Source organism: the organism of the source record quoted next, unplaced genomic scaffold (genome assembly GCF_019419815.1).
Source record: "Pyrus x bretschneideri cultivar Hongxiangsu unplaced genomic scaffold, Pyrus_bretschneideri_v1 Contig44, whole genome shotgun sequence".
NCBI lineage: Eukaryota > Viridiplantae > Streptophyta > Magnoliopsida > Rosales > Rosaceae > Pyrus > Pyrus x bretschneideri.
Genome location: NW_025999768.1, coordinates 2,212,498 through 2,231,478, shown reverse-complemented (window position 1 = coordinate 2,231,478; position 18,981 = coordinate 2,212,498). Strand labels below are relative to the sequence as shown.

Sequence of the window (18,981 nt, the reverse complement as noted above, 5' to 3'; positions counted from 1 at the left end):
GTTTTGAGTGAGAAAATAACAACCTCTGGCAAGATAACAACCTCTGGCAGTAATGTAAAAGAATCACACAGGCAGAAGCAATGTCAAATCCGTACTTCTCTCCACCCACTGGCCACAGGCATAGGCCAAATCCCCTCGTGAATTCCGGGCCTGATTTATTTCTTTTTCTTTTCGAGTTACATAGTTACAAACCCTAATTATGGCAACCCTAATTTCTTATTTCTATATCCAGTTCCACTGGTTCTACTGTTCACTGCTATCTATGATGACTATTTTACGGAATGAGATCGACTCTAGCTCTTTGTGTTCAGAGCTTGCTGACCAAGCGACCCAAACCGTTTAAAAGAGAGAGAAAGATATTTGAACCGTTCAAATTTTTGGGTTTTTATGAAGTGTGCCATTAGGATAAGCTAATGAGGACCGTATGATTGAAATTGAGTGATCCATCCGCGAACTCCAAACACAGAATCTGGAGTTGATCGCAATCCCTATTTTACCACCTTTTTCTACCTTCCCAAGAGTTTCTCACAGGAACAGATATTGTAAAGTTGTTCAATTGTTAAAATTTACAGTTCACAAAATTGTAAACGGAAACCAAACCCAACAACAAATGTTACATTTTCTATTGTGACAATTGCCAAATGTTTTCCTCTATCAAACCATCTTTGTCAACTTATGTCTGTTCCCAACAACCACATTTTCCAATTTGTATAAATAGTTTCACAACCCATCTTATTCCCTTAGCTTATGGAGTAGGATTTTTTCCTCCCTCGTTGCCTTCCCTCCGGTCCTCTCTCTCTCTCTCTCTCTCTCTCTCTCTCCCTCTTCTTCTTCTTATTTTTCACTCTACAAAGAGGTAATACAAAATGTCGATATAGCTTAATTATGAGCGTTCAAATAAAAAGAGACCGGCGAGAAGAAAAAATGGAAGGAGAGAGAATCTGAATTAATTTCTTGTTAAAAATATAAAAACATATTGAATTTTTATTATATATTGAATTATGTGTGTTTCTACATTCTAAAGTATGATTTTTTTGTGGGAACTTTAACAAAAAGCTCTCGGTACTGTTCACTTTAACGAAAAACCACATTTTTACACTAAAAAGTCAATCATGATACTATTCATTCTACCCTTTATTTTGTCATTTTCGATAAAACTCAAAGTTTTCAAATCATTTTAATTAGTTTTCCTTTTTTTTTTATACATCTAAGGTAAAAATTAAAAAAAAATATGTGTGGAAGATCCAGGCACGTGGTATTGCAAGATACAATGGAATTTTTATGTTTACTAGTGCGACTTAGGCAGATGTTGGAGGAATGTTTAAACAGACAATCATGTGACACTCAAATATTTAATTTGATTCAGTTGTAAGTAATTGTCACCAAAGATATCACATTATAAATAATACTTCATCACATTACAATCCCTCAAGAAGCACAAGAGGTATCGCAATAAACTTTTTTTTTTTTGGGGGAAATGATTTTCAGTGCACCTTTGCTTTCTGTCTTTTAATTTCTTTTTATTTTGTTTGATTCAAAAAAATTGAAATAAAAATGAAAATGTACAAGAAAAAAAAATTGTGAATAGGGGAAATTCATGGAGAGGAAAGTCAATATATAGCTTTAACTGTATTTAACAACAATTTTGTTTTTTTGTTTTCACTCTCTTTGTGTCAGTGCTAGGAGGGAAATTCATAGAGAAGGGAGAAATGAAGAACGGGGAGAAAGGCGTAGAAGAAATTTTACGAAGGCATACGAAATGAAAACTACAAACAATTTTAAGTAGTTTTTACTTTCAAGATTTTGATTACATTCATTCTTCCTTATTTCTTTCCCTCTCTCCCTTACCCTTCTTTACCTTTCCTTTCCTTCATACTCAATACCTCAAGCACAAAAAGTAAAAAGTAAAAACAAAACAATTGCCAAACGAGCTTCTTAATTAGCAAGTGAATAAAAGTAGGTAGCGCGAGAATATTAGATGAGCTATATAGGACCAAAGTCCTTGCGCTTTGACATGAAGTTGAAAGAAAATAAAGCATGGGATTCCAGATCATCAAAACTAAGCTGAGAGAGAGAGAGAGAGAGAGAGATAATGAAAGAAGCTACTACAAGTATGAAGTTATGAATGGTGGTATTAAATTCAGGTATAGTAGCACGAGAAATACATGCATATAGCATATAGACAAAGACAGTTGCTTGCTATCCTTGTATTTATGTTAGTCCCGTTATGCGTAAGGCACATGCCTCCTTTACAGAACATGTCCTGTTTCAAGTTTAAATGAAGTATTTGTAATATAAGCATACCACACAGCAGGCCACAATGAATTCCTCTCGTCGCCATCATCATCTTCATAAGAGAGGGGAGGGAGGCGCTCCTTCTCCTCCTCCTCATCGTAGGGTAAGGTGGAGCATGAAGACGATGAGGAGCAGGAGCCCCCCCCCCCCTCTCTTCTCCTTTCTCCATATTTATTCATATGAATTCGATCTGAATTTTGCATATGATGGGCAAGTATGTTGAGTCGCAAACTCAAATGCAGTCTCTATGCATTACACACACACACATACAAATGTACCAACCACATGAACCTATATATGCATTTTAATTAATCGTTGTATGAGTAAGAAGCAGTAAGTATGATTAATCAGCTAGTGAGCTAGGGAGCGTAAGAAAATGCGACTCTGCCTAATGAGTCTCACGTCAGAAACCTGAACTAGTTACATACAAATTATATTGGATGGTTTCACTTCTAATTTAATAAAGTAAACTTTTTGTGAAAAAATGTCACTTATTGGTTTTGACATGGAGTAATAATTAGTAGTGTACTATTGGACCGTTCATTTAAATCTTAACATGTTAGTTTGTATATAGATGTCACAATTCGATAGAGTATCTGTCATAAAATAAATTGGGGTTTAAGAAGTTGGAAAACGTAAATGGACGTCGGTACTAAAGCTAAGAGAGAGAAACCCTAAGAAAAAAGAAAGAATAGCCATTTCACAAAAAGGAAGCAAGACGGTGGAAGACACTGGAAAGAGAGCCCATTCAGGATAATAGCAGATGACTTTTGAAAAGATGACAATGGAAGCCAATTGGGATATATCATTGTGGCCCTGCTAGGGCTAGCCTTAGCCCAAAGCCATAAACCCTAAACCCGACCGACGACCGACAGCGAAAGCCACCCCTTTTGCTGCCATAAAGCTAAAATTGCCCCTTACTTGTGAGGAGCAGGAATGGGGCCTGATCCCATATGAGAGCCCCTGGAGTTTTGGACGGTGTCCTTGAAGTTTAAGGGCCACCCCTACAGCCACAAGGCACAGAAAGAAACACAAGATATCATAGACTGTCACAGAACATGATGGCAAGAGCCAAGACCAGCTTTCACATGCCCCACACTCCTGGTTGGAATGATGTGGATGCCCTAGTTCTAGTTGTATGCACTCACATTGAACACAATTGTGGTCTCTTTGAGTGTGCTTCGAACCGACACCGACAAGGACTAGACCTTGCGATTTTTGGTAATATTGGGGCTCTAATTGGGTAACCAGGGAGCCATATCATTTACTTTCTTGTTTTCTGAAATGAACAATGTTCCTACTAGCGAGAGATTCCTTGAAGGCGCCTTGTCTTTGTTAGGGTAAATTTTATGTTAGGTTTTAAGTATTAAAGTTACCACTCAACTATAGTCTAATGTATTTAACTCAGTTTGAAAGTACTAGGTTATAGATAATGCTCTCGTGAATTGCAAGATTGATTATGTTCACTAAAGTAATCAACTATATATATCCTTATATATCACAACTTAGGTTCCAATTAATAATTATGCACACTATTACAATCAATCATATCAATAAATGAAATCAAAGTTTAGAAGGGATATGACGTCATGCACAAAGCGGGATGGTGAAGCTATCAAAGGAAAGCACGCCACGCGTACTAAATACTTGCATACAGCTTTGGCTATATTGGGTTCCTGAGACAGAGCAAGTGGGTTTGGGACCTATGTTTTGTGTGCTGTGTGTACGGCCCAGAAGCACTTAGCCGGAGCCAGCAGAGGGGCACTTATCTCGTGCCATGTGGACTTCACATGTTGTGATGAGGCAAACTTATGCTGTTGAAAGGTTTGTAATGCAGTTAACTGCTGCTTTCCCTTGTGTTCTTATGATAAGACACAAACACATGATTGGAAATTTGGAACAAACACATAACACAGACATGATAAAACAACTTGGCTTCCCCTGCTTGCTCTCGCAGACAGAACAGAAAAGCACGTACCATATGCGCTTGTTATTGCAACAAAGGCAAAGTTTGTGCTAGAAAGACAACGTTAATATCTTCGAAAAACATTAACATTTGGGCAACATAAGCTGTAGCCTTATTGCGAGATTGTGATTTAAGTGATGAAGAGTGTTTACGCATGCACCTGAGGTTCTTCGTTGGTTCAATAGTATTTACACCTGCACCAGAGGTCAGTGTTTGAACTCCTCCTGTCCAATACGGTTCGTATAAGATTGTATCCTTGTTCGAATCAACAGAAACTCAGTTCCATCATTTTCAGTTCAGATTTGTGGTAGCGTCTCATAAATTCGCAACGGACCCTAAACCCTAGACCAACTCTTTTTTCACCAGCCCAAATTGGGTGCAACATTTTGCTTTGCTCCGAAGCGAAACGCCTACAGAATTATGATATCCTTCCATGGTTTTGTGCATCTTCCCATGGTTTTGTGCATGCATTTCATGTAGAACCAAGAACAGGGAACTAATCAATCTATAGAAGTTCGGAAACAATCGAGTTCTGAAAATACACTGTTGGCTTTAGGCAAAGCAAATTCAAGGAAAAATTTACTGGAGAACGAACATCCATACGATTAACTAACAGCACAACCAATGAGAAACAATAGCTAAAAGTAGCTGTACTTGAATCTGACTAAAAGGGGCCCTGTGTTTTAACACGACACTTTGAAAATCAAATCCCGGCAGAACGAATGAAAGCCATGTCCTAGAAGAAATATAACACGGTATATTGAAATGCATCATCTCCCCGTCTATTCGAATGCCTCGTCATCGTCATCAGGAAGAGGTTGGGCAGCTGCTGCCGCAAGCTCAGCTTCATGCCTGCAAGAAGCAATAATAACCGAGATGAGACAATTTTCAGCTTCATGCTGGATCCACGATGTTTGCATTGAAAAGTTACTGATTTCAACGTTAACATCAAAGAAGATTCAAGTTTATTAACATAGAGAAAATACTTACTGTTGTTGGGCAGCCATGTCAAATTGCACTTCTGGAGGAGCAAGGGCCGGAGACTCGACGAAATGAAGATTTGCGTCACTGAAGTAACAGCAGCAGCATCAATCTCAATTACTATTATCGATACGCTATAGCAACCAAATAAAAATGAGAATGTTTGTAATTACCCTGCAAGCTTCCTCGCCAAGTAGAGGAAGGGTTTCTCAAAGTTGTAGTTGCTCTTGGCTGATATCTCATAGTACTGCAGATTCTTCTTTCTGTGGAAGGTAACCTGCTTGGCCTTAACCTGCCTGTTCTTCACATCAACCTTGTTGCCACAGAGAACAATAGGGATGTTCTCGCACACACTGAAATCATAACGTGAGGAGTCAAATAAACCGAACCATCACCATCTAATGTAAAAATAAAACAATAAAGAAACATTAGACTTGACACAACATTAATTTAGTTAACTCACCGGCAGAGATCACGGTGCCATGTAGGAACATTCTTGTATGTCAACCTAGCAGTAACGTCAAACATGATGATTGCACACTGCCCATGAATGCTGCATATTTCAGCGGAAAATTTTAGGTGAGACCATCAACTAAGCAGCACAATGAAAGGGCAAATAACTTATATAGGTAATCAAGTATAAAAGAAGTCATAAGATACTGTAAAATGCTTTGGGAGCCATTAAACATACACAAAATCAGTAATGCATCAAATGATTTTTTATGTGGATATGAAATATCAAGAACAAAAGCAACAGGAAAATTTTCACTTACTAGTAACCATCTCGAAGACCGCCAAACTTCTCTTGCCCAGCAGTGTCCCAGCAGTAAAAGCGGATCTTTCCACAATTTGTGAAGAAGTCCAGTGGATGAACCTCCACACCAATGGTGGCTGTTTGCAAAGAAAAGTAACAGTAAATGAATGTTAAGAATAAGCGAACATATCAAGGTCAAACTAATTATAACAACAAACTAACAACACGGCGCAATGGAGAGAAATGTCAGAAAAGTCTCTTACGCTCATATTTCTTCTCGAATTCACCAGTGAGATGCCTCTTCACGAAAGTGGTTTTTCCTGCACAACTCATCACCATTCAGTTCAAATACAAATCGCCACACAACACTATAACTTGGAGAACAGTTGACATTGTTTCTTCTTTCCTAGGCATTGTCTCCCCAAATTAACCGGTGTTTAGCTTCGAATTTCTCTGCTCTTATCACGAGTTTTATCAAAAGAAAATTCCAGCAAAATAATCACATTTACGGACAAATAAATGTAAAATCATTTCCCTCTAAGAAGATTGTTTATTTCCATCAATATCAATTTAATTAGATAGTATCACATATCAAACCAAATATTGTACCTTTTCAATTTAGTAAATATTTTAGTCAAAATTGTAAATATCCGAACAATTGAATCAAATTCTTCTTAGGGAGGGAGTGTATTATAATTGTGCCAACAAAACCCTAAACCCAAAATCTTATCAAAACCCTTATTTCAAAATTGCAATAATCGTGCCAACACAGTCGATGAAAACATCAACTCAGAACATAAGAAACAGAACAAGGAATCGGAAAATTACCAGTGCCTCCATCGCCGACGATGACGAGCTTGAAGCTCGGATAATCAACAGTCTGTTGGTTCGGCAAAGCCTACGGGAACAAATTCAAATTCGAACCAAATCATCGATCACCAGCATAAACCCTAAGCCCTAAAAAAGCAGAAAAAGAAGAGAGAGAGAGAGAGTTACCATTGGGGCTTCGAGGCGGCGAGTGGCGATAGAGAGAGAGGGAGAGAGAGGGAGAGAGAGAGAGAGAGAGAATCTAAGAGTCGCAGCCGAGTGAGAGAGACAAACGGAGACGAAGGCGGCGATTTGAGTATGGAGGTGGGCAGGGAGCCTACTTTTATATGGCTTGGCTGACTCTGCGGCTGGCTTTAGATTGACGCTTTCATCTCCGCCATTGGATCTCTTTGCTTCTGTTTTTCTCAATGTCTGACTAGAAGAAACCATTTTTCAAAATTTATGGGTCCCACATCTGTAGGTCCGGACACCCGGCCCTACCACTCTTTTTCTTTTTTGAAAAACTGTATCCATTGTGGAGAATTGGGGACCAACTATAACATCCATTTTTTAAAACGCGTGTTTTAATTTAGAAACACTTTTAGTATGCATCGGTATATATGATACTTGTTGAACAATTTTGAATCTTTGATCGTATATTTAGGTGGCGCATGACATACACCTGACGAAAATAAAACTTTTGCAACTTTACTCGTTTTAGCATAATTTGGATTACTTTAGTTGATTAAGTCAGTATGCTTAATTTTTAAATTTGAATTTATTTTATAAATTAGGGTAGTTTAGAGTTTCGTATTTTTCAAAATTAATCATTTTTCAAAAAAAATTTAAATGGCTCTGATTCCCTAAAAATTAATTATCCACAATTTTGAATTTGAGAATTCAATATAATAAAAAAATTGGAATTAATTTTTTTAGAGAATGAAATTAAAATTGTAAATCTTATTTTACCAACTATCTAATAATTACCATTATTTTCCACCTTACATGTGAGTTTGAATTACCCTACCTCGTACAATCTAGTACTTTAAAATATCGTAAATAAATATTATTTATGACAAGATGTAAAAAACATGCGTAAATAAGAAATTTCTCAAATAATGACAAACATATTATTTTTTGTAATTTACCTTCAGTTTAATGATTTATGTGTAGAATATAAATATAGTCCAGTATTTTAGCGGATAATTGGAAATTCACATTTCCCTTAGTGATAATAATTCTTTTAAATTAATAATTTATGCGAGGGAGGAATTTTACATATATTCTATAGGGCCCGATACATTGACCGTACCGCACCGTTTCAATTAGGCGCAGAGAACTAACCGGACAATATATCTCCAGATCTCAAATCCCTTCATCGACCCACCCGCCATGGCCTCCTGGCCCGCCTCCTCCGATCGCTCTAATCAGTGAGTCCCGCCAAACTCATCGAAATTTTAATTCCATTTTTAATTATTTATTTTCGTTTTGTTCATGGAAATATTGATAGGGATGCTGCTGCTGCAATCCGAAGGAGACAACCAGGACATCAAATCAAGTTCTTGATTCCTCTTATATATGCCCCTGTTCTTCCCCTCAGTAAGTTTTTCCAATTTTCTCATTTTTTTTAATTTAATTTTTGTGATTTTAATCGGTATTTCCCATCTGGGTTTTTTTTCCCAACAATTTGTTTATATTTTTATGTGGATGTTTGATTTTCTCAGTTCGACTCTCATTGCGGAAGAATCCGGTTGTGCGGGACCGCTTGTTTACTGCTGTGCTGGTTGGAGCATTTGCTCATGGCTTTTATTTGGTGTATCCTTTTTTGTACTTAGTTTTTTTGGTGATTGAGAGATTATATATTGAATAGATAGATTGGTGCTATGAGAAATGACATGTTTTGATTGCTATAAGTTGCGGAATTGATGCAAATTGGTGGAAGAATTAGTAACTTAGGTTTGAAATCGGAACCGTGGTAGATTTTCACGTTGCTGCCAAGATTTTGGATTTTTTTAGTCCATAATCTTGGCAGCCAATGCGAAAGATGTGTGTTCGAATAGGATGGGGCTTGGTTTTGCTAACATTAGAGCATGTTCTGGTGGTATATGTAGGTGAAAAGGATTAGGGTAGGGGAATTGGTTTTAGAGAATTGTTCGATTTGCAAGCTAGAATTTGTATTGTTGATGCGGTGATGGTTTGAGCCGACTGCACTTAGTGGGATAAGGCTTGGTGGCTGTTGTTGTTTGGAGATATCAACCGTTGAAATAGATTAGCTTCGAGCTCCGTAGATGTTGTTGTTTTTATTTTATGCGGTAATGGTTTGGAGATATCAATCATTGAAATAGATTAGCTTCGAGCTCGGTTGATACATGACAGGCTGACTTGTTGTGGTTCCTTTTGAAATTCGAAATTCTGTCTTTGAGAAGTAATCCTTTTGTTTGTGTAAAGATAAACGCGTAAGTGTAGCATTGTGGCATAAGATACAACTTCTCACTCAAAGTGATAGGGAATCAAGAATATACTCTTGTAAATTGCTGCCAATGAATATTACATTTATCTGATTCTTTAAGCTCTTTGTATTTCACTCTCGTCATGTCTTTGTTGTTTTCTCCACATTCTGGTGTGTTTTTTTATCCTTAACAGACATATTCAGAACTGATCTGTATGATGCTGAGAGCAAGTAAATTTCAAGAGCAGGTTTGAGATTATGCAGTAGCTTACACCAACGCGAGTCGTTTTGCGGGTTCTTTCAGCTCTATGTTCCAACTGCACCAACATTTACTTTAGGCTATTTTGATACATCATTGTCTTAGGATAATTTCAGATTGTCTCCATCTATTATGGAGCTATACTGATAACTACATACTGCATTTCTTCTTCTTTTCGCTGGCCGGAGATACAACCACGCAATCTGTTTTCGGCATATAGTTGCTAGTGAATAAATACAAACGAGTGAACTTGTTTCGTCAATTGTTATGTTTGTTATGGTTGCAGTTATATATGCTAAGACGGGGCTTGGTTTTGCCGACATAGCCTGCCTGTCTTTTATTTTTGCTCGCATCTGTGCAGTAGGAGAATTACTCACCTGTACCTATGATCGCAAGCCAATCGAGCAATGTCATGTATTTCGATTTTTGGTACTTAAAGATTTTGACTTCTTATGCTACAGTGTGCCTGTGCGTGATTTGCTTGGGCTACAACCAACGTGGCATCCCAGGTGCATAGAAGTTCTCCTGCGGAGTTTGCTTCCGATATGTTACGTATATACTTTTTGGTGAAAATATCCTGACCATGCCCTCCCAAGCCCCAGGCACTGTGTCCCTGTCACGAATCATGAGTTTCATGACCCATGGATTCGGTTCGATACCCACCGGCATATTCCTAGTTTGGATACTTTTCCAAGTTGAAGGATCCTACCAACGATCCAAATACGCCACATCCAACTTGACCCAAAAGACAAAAACTTGACCTAGACCTTGCAAGGCGTTTGTAGTACGCCCATCTGCACCCGAGGTAATGTGTTCTCGACGTCTCGTTACCTCCCTTCCCCAATATCACTAGGATTAATTATTGATCTTGAACAGTTCAACCAATGTGAACCAATTAAGTTTATTAGGACATGTCCGATGGACGATACAAAGTGCCTTGAAATCAGCATTTTATATTTTTTTGTTAACCGAAAAGCTCTTTAGTGGGAGAGATGTAAAACACCCATCTTAAAGTATGTCGTCGATACTTGATCAGTTTTTTACAAACCAAATTTAAAAAATCATATTATTTATAAACAACATCAATAATTACAAGCTTATTAGTCTAAATCACGCAACTAAAGCGTTAATTACATCATGGACGTCACCATCTTTCACATTTTTAGCCGCCCCTAATCCTACTTTATCAAAAAAGAAAAACAGATTATTTGGGGCAAAACATTATTCTCATCATCTCTAAATCGCCGGCTCATAGATCGGACCGGTTCCTGAAATCGGAGGCGAGTCGGTTGGCGATCGACGAGTGATACATCGCGTCATGATACGTCTCCATTTCGATCGTCTTGATCCGGAGCTGCCGCGCCTTCTCCTCCGTGAAGCAGCCAGGCGCGAACCGCGATCGCCTCTGTTTCGAGTCGTCTGCTCCGCCCTCGTCCTTGTCGTCGGAGTCCGTCTTTGCCTCCGGGTCAATGTAGTCGGGTTCGGAGGACCACCCGAAGATCGGCGTCCACCACTTAGACGGCGAGCCTTTCCCGCCTACTGAGCTGGGCCTTCGCTTTCCGGCGGCGCATGGCGCGGTTAGGATTGGACGGAAGTTGATGAGATTGGTTGACATTTTTAGAGAGAGACGTTGGATTTGGGAATTCGGATTACCAAAATTAACACTTCTGACGGTTTGGGGAGTTTGGATTCAGAATTTAAAGGGAAAGTTGGAAAACGGATAAGACAGGACGCGTGTCAATTAGAAATTACCGGTCCATGCACCGTGTGGGGTCCATCGTGCGCTTTTGATAAATGCATTTTACCGGCTATTCCGGTCTCCTTGTTTCTGCGCTAAGGGTTTGGGCTCGATGATAGCGATGACGAATTTGATTAGACCTAAATACCCTCGACTTTGCGTAACCTAATTATTTGGTCCTGAGTAACCATGGGCCGCCTAGCTAAGGTTAGTTCTTGAGATTTTACCTAATTATTTATCAAATTAATTTTAACCTTGGTTTCATCTTTTTAATTCATATTGTAGCAACTTCTTTTGATTATATATTGTGTCTTGACAAGTTTAGAAAATTCGTCTAATTTAGATACTGTTTAGTCATTCAAATGAATTAAGAAATAAACAATTCATCATTAATGCTACTTTTATATAACTACTTATTACTTTGACATGTATTGATGATAAATGGTATTCAAATCGAATGAGTTATATTTAGCAAGTCATTATGCTCCCCAATATTATACTTTAAACTAATTTAAAGTTGTGAAGACGGAGATTTGAAATTAATACATATATTAAGAAGCACATATGTTTTAACCAATGTAATTATGCCCACTTCTACTTCGTGCATTCATTGTGGAATATGCATTTTTGTGCTAATATTGGTCAACCAATGCATTTTTGCAGTACTGGAAAACCACACACTAATTGACATACTCCGACCTAGAATGTTCACCTAGACACTTGAGTCAAACTGTGCTGGAGGTGATAAAACCAAGCACAACTCGATTTGAATGTTCAGGTAAATATTTTGGATCTGGGTGTGTCATTAATAACCAAACCAACTCCTTTTGATCAAATTATATACACACGTGAGTTAGAAAAGAGAATATCTCCCTTGCTTCTTTGCTTGAGCAGCAATCTGGATCACACAAATAACAATTTAACTTGTTGTCCAAGTTGTCCAAATCAATAAATCATACATACAAACACAAAAAACGAGTTTTTTTCTTCTTTAAATTAGCTCTCGACTGGCTATTTGTGACATTTCCAAGATAGGAAGAAGCCAAGTTATCATTCAAAATTGGTATGGACATGCAACATGTTGAGGAAGGTTCCCAATATGCTGTCCGGCAATGAGCTTATCAGCTTTCTAGTCTTAATTGGCCGACTGCCAGAATAGCTACGTCGAAGTCAGCATGGAATATTTGGATCGATGCTCAGCGCATGATTTGCATTGATGATTTAGAGCAACATCAAAGATGCATGCTTCGTCCATATTCTGGCAAATGAAATACTTTTCGTGCCATAAAATTTGACACGTACGACTTTGAGTAACAGTGACGGATCTAAGATCTAAAATTCGGTTAAGCTGAATTTACGTAGTACTTTACAATTGGCAACGTACGGATGAATAAGTAAGCAGACATACTTGGGCAATTGTACAAGTTAATTAGCACCACAAGTTGAAAGCTTGGATAACTTGAAGGGATGAAAAAAAAGGAGCATAGTTTTACTAATTTACTAGAAAAAATGGAACCTCCAAAAAAATCAAGGGAAGCAAAACTTTGCACAGTAAAAACAGGAGAACTTTAGATTTGAAATTTTTTGCAACCCTAGACGATTTTCCATTGAAGATTCTGGTCTTGCGGCCCTGAAAATCACGACTAAAGGAGAGAGCAACAGCGTGGTGAAAGGCACCCAGAACAAGATCGGTCGACTGATCATCGTTCCCTATAGAGCAACAAAAATATTTGTGCAGTGAAAAAACAAGAAAGATACATAGACTTGGCCTCTTCCATTAACTCAGCAGCTCCTGCATTTGTATGAGCTTTTTTTTGTTTGTATAGCGTAGATTCATATCATTAATTAGCATGTACACATACTTATTAGATTAAACCATTGCATCATGGGAAGCTTTTCAGCATAGGTGTTCAGATGGATAGACCGCGGTGGCGCAGGAGTCTGGAGTCTGGAGAGACCGCGGTGTTCTCCAATGGTAGGAAAAAGGTTTTGCCTTTTTGTCAAGTTGAATTGTATGATAGCTTAAACGAACCGTTTTAGTTTTTAACAAAACCAGACGAACCATTTTATTTATTTTTTAATCCCACATCCGAAACGATGTTGTTTTGGCCTGAGTATTTAAAAATAAAAAATAAACACGACATCATCATTGCTGCAGCGAAGCGCCACAAATCAGAACGAACTCCAGATTCAATGAGCAGAGGCACGGAATTTTCACTCAGTGGCGATTTCTGACGACCTCTCTTTGTGCCTCTGTAGTTGCGCCTTTGACGACCCCATGTTCATGGACTCAGGATACGCTTCCCTTTTCCTAACCAGAAAATATGCGTCATCTTGCTTCTCAATAGTAGCCGTGACATGCTTGGAATAGTTACATCTAACTAGTTTTCTTAGAGACTTTATTATTTGGGTGCTTTATTTCAATTGTCAATACGAAGAATATAATCGAATTGCTTCTAAGAGAGTACATAAAATTTTTTTTTCCCGGACCCATCATTCATACATATGAGCAGTGATTATTAATATATGAGGAGGGCGGTTTGGTCCCATAAAGATCATTCGTCGTTAAACCCTAAACCCATTAACAGGACAAATATTGACAACATGGAAAATTGTACACGTCAGCCCTAGAAATAGAAAGATTTTCCCATCTCTGCAGTATATATACCGATCAGTGCATGCCTATTCATTGAAGCCCAAGAAGGAATAATACAAGTCCAAAACAAAAAATTGCCCACTATATGAACAAATCTTCTAGCCCAGAGAAACGAAAATATATAAGCAGTAGGATCACAAATTAAACAAGTTGAATTAAGCTCCTATATTTGCCATTAGTATCTAATTACTGACAGTTTTCCTTCTTAATCCAAGCTGAACAAATCAAGCACATTTTCATGTATAAAAATGAGTGTCATAGCTAGCACCATTTCTAGAGAAAGATCGATATCCTCCCGTCTAACCTAACTCATCTCTTGTTGTCTTTCGTGGGAGGAGTCAGTCCTCCTTTGTATAAACCATATTTTAACACTTATCAACGTGTGATTAGTAAGTAGGAATAGTTTCTTCTCAAATAACGAGCCGAGCATATATTTTCTGTATTCAATGACTGCTTAGCTTAATCAAGCAGAGTTGAGGACCATGATGGCATTGGGCTACTTGTTCCAACTCTTGCGGCATTAATATCACAACTTTCATGTTGCGTGGCAGCTCCTTAATGCCAAACTGTTTTCACCTCAACAACAAAGTGTTGGCTGATGCTTGGGTTTGGTCATTGACGGCAACTTTTGAGATGATTAACAATAAGGTAATCAGGTTTTCTTTTCAAGCAATGGTAGGTCAGTTATACGATGGTTAGGCCATCTCTAACAGAAGGGGCTACGTTTAGCCTCCGTCTAGATTATAGCCTTGCAAGAAATTATTTTTTAATGAACAGTGTCATGCCATATCTATATACAATCTCCAACCGAAATAGCCCTCTCAATAATTTATTATTTTAAGTTTGTTCTTTAATTTTATCGGTTAATTGAATTAAACTACCATATTAAAATCAGGTTTTTGGACATATTTTGAGAGTCACTTGTTGCTAAATGTGTTTTAAATTTCATGTTGTTTAAGGCCTGGGAAGGGAGATACTTCAGGAAATGATGGAAAAAACTGGATCTTCCTCAAGACAATGAGTAAAACTGTGAAACCGGCAATCAGTGTAAGTAAATGAGCTTTTCTCAGGTCAAACTTCTATGATTAATAGGTCCACTCTTTGGTAATTACAGGTTTTTCATCCACAAAAGCACTTTTCCCAGCAGCAGTAGTGTAGAAGAGCCCTGGTCCAGAAAAAACCAGTGTGCCCTAAATGCCAAAACCAAGACAATTTCGGAACTTTCAAGGAATGACAAAAGGTCTTCAAATATTTCAAGATAATGAACCCATGCATTTTCAAATTGGGACAATCTACATCTTTCAACTTAACTAAGTTCCTCTATTCGTGCCATTTAAATTGCCCTAATCTGAAAGAAGCCTTATTAAATTTTGGTTTCTCTTTTGCCTCTGTCTACAAAACACAGCTCTAGCATCAAATCGTGTGTTGTCATGGATGATGTATCCTGATATAAACATTTTTGGAAACTTTCAACGTATCCATATTATATCATCCACCCTTAAGAAAGAAATTATGTTGTGAACACTTGTAGTAACATGTAAAATGGTATATGCCACGTGATTTGTGTTTGCAATACCCATAATAATTTCTTGTTTTCAAGTGTACGTATTGGATATAAGCCCATATCAAGACCGGATCCATTTATGGACCTGGTTCCGGGACCACCCGAAAGTCTAAAGAAGGACATGTGGACCTTCTGAGGACCATCCAACTGGTCTGAGTAGGTGGTAGAAGAGAGAAAACCATCATGGTTGTGTAGATGATGCGCAACATAAGTTGAACCAAGAAGAAAGATCTAATTTCAGATGAAGAGGAACACAAGAAAGACCACTATGGATCAACTGTTCTTGGACTTTGGTTCCAATGAAGAGAAAGACGTTCTCTCTCCATTTCCCACATGACCAACTTCCCATTTTTCTATTTCCTTTTTTAGTTGTTGTCCAATAAAGTTGTGCTAATAAAGGGTTGGGGTATTACTCAACCAATATTTTTTATACCATATGTTTAACACCATTATTTTTTTTTTAAATTCATTATAAATTCATGCGACTTCTAAAAGTATTTCATAAAGTACTACGAACTTGTAACTACATAAACTTTAATCTCATACCATCAAATTCACTAAAATACTAGAGCCAAAATTATGGTATTTTTGTATGTTATATAATCAAAAATAGAAAATTGTTATTGGTACTCCAAAAACCTAATTTTGCACTCCAAATTTTCTATAATTAGAAAGAAAAAAAATACACTTGTGAGGAGTGCAGAATGTGATTTTTGGAGTGCTAATGGCAGTTCCCTAAATATAATAAACCCATATTCTCAATACAAGTATATTGTTTTAAGTGTAAAGAGACACTTATTTATATGATATAATACATTTACTTAAATCTATCTAGGCCCCAACTCGCTACCAAACTAGCGTCTAGCGTACGTTGATTAGGACCACCCAATGTTAAAATCTTGAATCTGTCGCTGGCCTAGATTAACCCAAACTAACCTGAAGCTCAACTGCGTTTTGTTTTTCTCTTTATATTGGGGTCGAAACAATTTTTTACTACAAATGTTTAATTGTTAGAAAATAGGTCTCGCATTGGTACTTTGAAAAAATAATATACTATATATGTGAGTTATTAAATTTTTTGTGATAAAACTCAATACTTAATAATAGGTGGTTAATTTGACAAAATATTGATGACGTAGATGTTAGATCATGTTGGGCCTTTAAAGATTATCAATAAATACGTTTTGATTTCACAAATAGTTATTTCTAGGGGTGGTTCGGTATGGGATCCCATACCGAAACCATTGTCCCGATTCCCAAACCGAAATTTTTGGGAATCCCAAATTCAATTCCAATCCCAAACCAAATTTTCGGGAATCCCAATTTTCGGGAATCCCGAAATAATTTCGGGATTTCGGGACAAATCAGGAATCCCAAAATGCTTTTGGGCTTTTGGACTAAAATTTGACATATTATGTTTTTGGGCTAAAATTTGACATATTATAAAGTAATAAATAAAGTAACAAACTCAAAAGCAAAAATAGTAGTTACAAGCCAAGGTTTATAAATAAAGTAACAAACCCAAAATCAAAAAAATTAGTTATGAGCAAAAGTTTCAATAATTAAGTTACAAACCAAAAGCTAAAAAGCAAAGCTTAAAGTCTATGAATATTGTTGGTCTCTTCGGCCCCTTCGTCCCCTTGATCTTGTTGATGCTTGTGGTTGCTCCCTTCTTGTTGGTAATTGTACTCTTCCCCTTGATGTTGATGGTTGAGCCCTTCCCCTTGCAATGGGTGGTCGTGGAGGTAGTGATTGATTTTGACGTTGTTGAACTTCAACTTGGAGTGGTCGAGGAGGTGGAGGTGGCATTTCATTTTCTTGTGTTGTATTCTCCTCACCTCCCAAATTAGCCGTGCCTAAAACAATAAACCACAAATCATTTACATTGAATTATAGTCTAATAGATAATAAATACTAAGAAAATAAAAGAGGAAATTAAATTGTTTACAACTAATAAATAATGAATAATTCAAATACAAACTTTTCATATCACTAACTATTAGTACTAGTTAGAACTTAAACTACATCAAATATTAAGGTGCATCAATTATAACTATCAGTATACCCTTTATTAACCTCCCTATAGTGAATTACACCACATCAGTTTTATTAATGTACTAGTTTATCAATTAACAATATGCATGCACAATATTAAGGTACTAGTATAATATATGTATACTGATCCCTTTTTACTTTCAATTTATTTTTAAATAAGTGAAGAAGGTAACCAAATTGGTTTATGGGAGGAACATGTTTGGTGATGACCAATAAGGATCGATCGCAGTTTTCATGGAACAGACATGTTGAATTTGACATTGAAGAGATATTTCACGTTAAAAATTGAATATTTATTATTAGTGAATTATATGATTTCACGGTGTTGTCCTTGTTCTTTTAATCACTCGGTGATTAAAAATTCTTGTCAATCTTTGTATTTGATTATTTCAAGTTAAAATTAAAACAAAACATTCATTTATTCTTCACCACTTATATCAAATCTCGGAATACGTTATTATATATTTCTTGATGACTCGATGATCCATTTCTAATTAGTGGGAATAATTTAAGTTTAAAATTCATGAATTATGGATTATGTCGTTTCCATTATTTGTTGCACCTAGTAGGCTAGTACCATGTCACTGTTATATACTTTAATGGCCTAATCGATCGACTAATACATTCCTAGTTTTGCCTTAATGGACCACTTTATTTGTGTTTTTCTAGTCAATATAAGGAAGCCATTATTTTCTGCAATTATCAAGAACTTCGTGGAGGCACCAGTTTCTCTCTATCCGCCTAGCGGCGAATTCGTGATTTGAAGTTTGGGAGTTTTAATGTTAAAAGTCAAAGTTTTTAGATAAAAATATAGCGCGAAACGCACTAAAAATTTCAGTTTATTCACGAAGGTATTGCACTAGACACTTGATGGGCTTGCTGCGTCAACAAAACCATGTTGCATATATTACAATAGATATCGACATTTACCGAAATAATTTGACGAGTGCTATCAAGAGCATTTGTCGAGTATTGTTGACGCAACATGTCAAGTGCAGCTGAGCTATGTTTAGCATACATTACATCAAACACTTGGTGAGCACAGAAAGACCTGTACCAAATATTCAGAGGGTCCTTGAGAACCTTCACTTGCTTGTTTTCCGGCCTTTGGGTGGTCCTGGGACCACCTTGGTCCTATAATGCATCCGCCCTTGCCTACCCTTTTTCTTTTACAACATAACAATTTGCAATGCTTGGCACCGATGCTTTTGAAGTTTTAACTCAATTTTAACATTATTTGTTTATTAATTTGTATATCTCAGTCGTAATCTTCTTATTAACTTAATTTCCTCTTTCCATTAAAGAAAAATGAATTTTCTTTGGTTAAACATAGGGGCGCTAATAGCGTGACAAAAGAGCAATTACAAAATAATGTTACAAGGTCGAGAAATCTCATAAATATTAATAATAACTGTTATTAGCACTCCAAAAATTTCATTCTACACTCCTCACAAGTA

The 18,981-nt window shown here is 37.0% G+C and overlaps 3 protein-coding genes across 3 annotated transcripts; 1 reads left to right on the top strand and 2 right to left on the bottom strand.

The window, feature by feature from the left end:
• Positions 1–4,748: 4,748 nt before the first annotated feature.
• On the bottom strand, positions 4,749–7,259 carry LOC103939803 (GTP-binding nuclear protein Ran-3). The gene is made up of 8 exons (XM_009349916.3): positions 6,993–7,259; positions 6,825–6,894; positions 6,260–6,316; positions 6,016–6,133; positions 5,706–5,795; positions 5,416–5,595; positions 5,252–5,329; positions 4,749–5,113 (listed from the first exon to the last, which is right to left on the bottom strand). Exons 1-8 carry the CDS (start codon positions 7,251–7,253, stop codon positions 5,044–5,046), a joined length of 924 nt encoding a protein of 307 aa, XP_009348191.2. The 5' UTR covers positions 7,254–7,259; the 3' UTR covers positions 4,749–5,043.
• An 815-nt stretch (positions 7,260–8,074) lies between these two features.
• On the top strand, positions 8,075–9,773 carry LOC103939802. The gene is made up of 4 exons (XM_009349913.3): positions 8,075–8,233; positions 8,314–8,402; positions 8,528–8,618; positions 9,457–9,773. The coding sequence occupies exons 1-4, from the start codon at positions 8,196–8,198 to the stop codon at positions 9,485–9,487; spliced, it is 249 nt and encodes an 82-aa protein (XP_009348188.2). The 5' UTR covers positions 8,075–8,195; the 3' UTR covers positions 9,488–9,773.
• A 987-nt stretch (positions 9,774–10,760) lies between these two features.
• LOC103939804 lies at positions 10,761–11,126 on the bottom strand. The gene has a single exon (XM_009349917.3). It carries the CDS (start codon positions 11,124–11,126, stop codon positions 10,761–10,763), a length of 366 nt encoding a protein of 121 aa, XP_009348192.1.
• Positions 11,127–18,981: the final 7,855 nt, after the last annotated feature.

Coding starts and splice junctions, on each gene's coding strand:
- LOC103939803 (XM_009349916.3), bottom strand. CDS start 7,253: ATGGTTTCTTCTAGTCAGACATTGAGAAAAACAGAAGCAAAGAGATCC. Junction 6,134..6,259: donor ATTCGAGAAGAAATATGAGC/GTAAGAGACTTT, acceptor CTTTGCAAACAG/CCACCATTGGTGTGGAGGTT. Junction 5,796..6,015: donor GGTCTTCGAGATGGTTACTA/GTAAGTGAAAAT, acceptor TGAAATATGCAG/CATTCATGGGCAGTGTGCAA.
- LOC103939802 (XM_009349913.3), top strand. CDS start 8,196: ATGGCCTCCTGGCCCGCCTCCTCCGATCGCTCTAATCA. Junction 8,234..8,313: donor TCCTCCGATCGCTCTAATCA/GTGAGTCCCGCC, acceptor AAATATTGATAG/GGATGCTGCTGCTGCAATCC. Junction 8,619..9,456: donor GCTCATGGCTTTTATTTGGT/GTATCCTTTTTT, acceptor AGACATATTCAG/AACTGATCTGTATGATGCTG.
- LOC103939804 (XM_009349917.3), bottom strand. CDS start 11,126: ATGTCAACCAATCTCATCAACTTCCGTCCAATCCTAACCGCGCCATGC.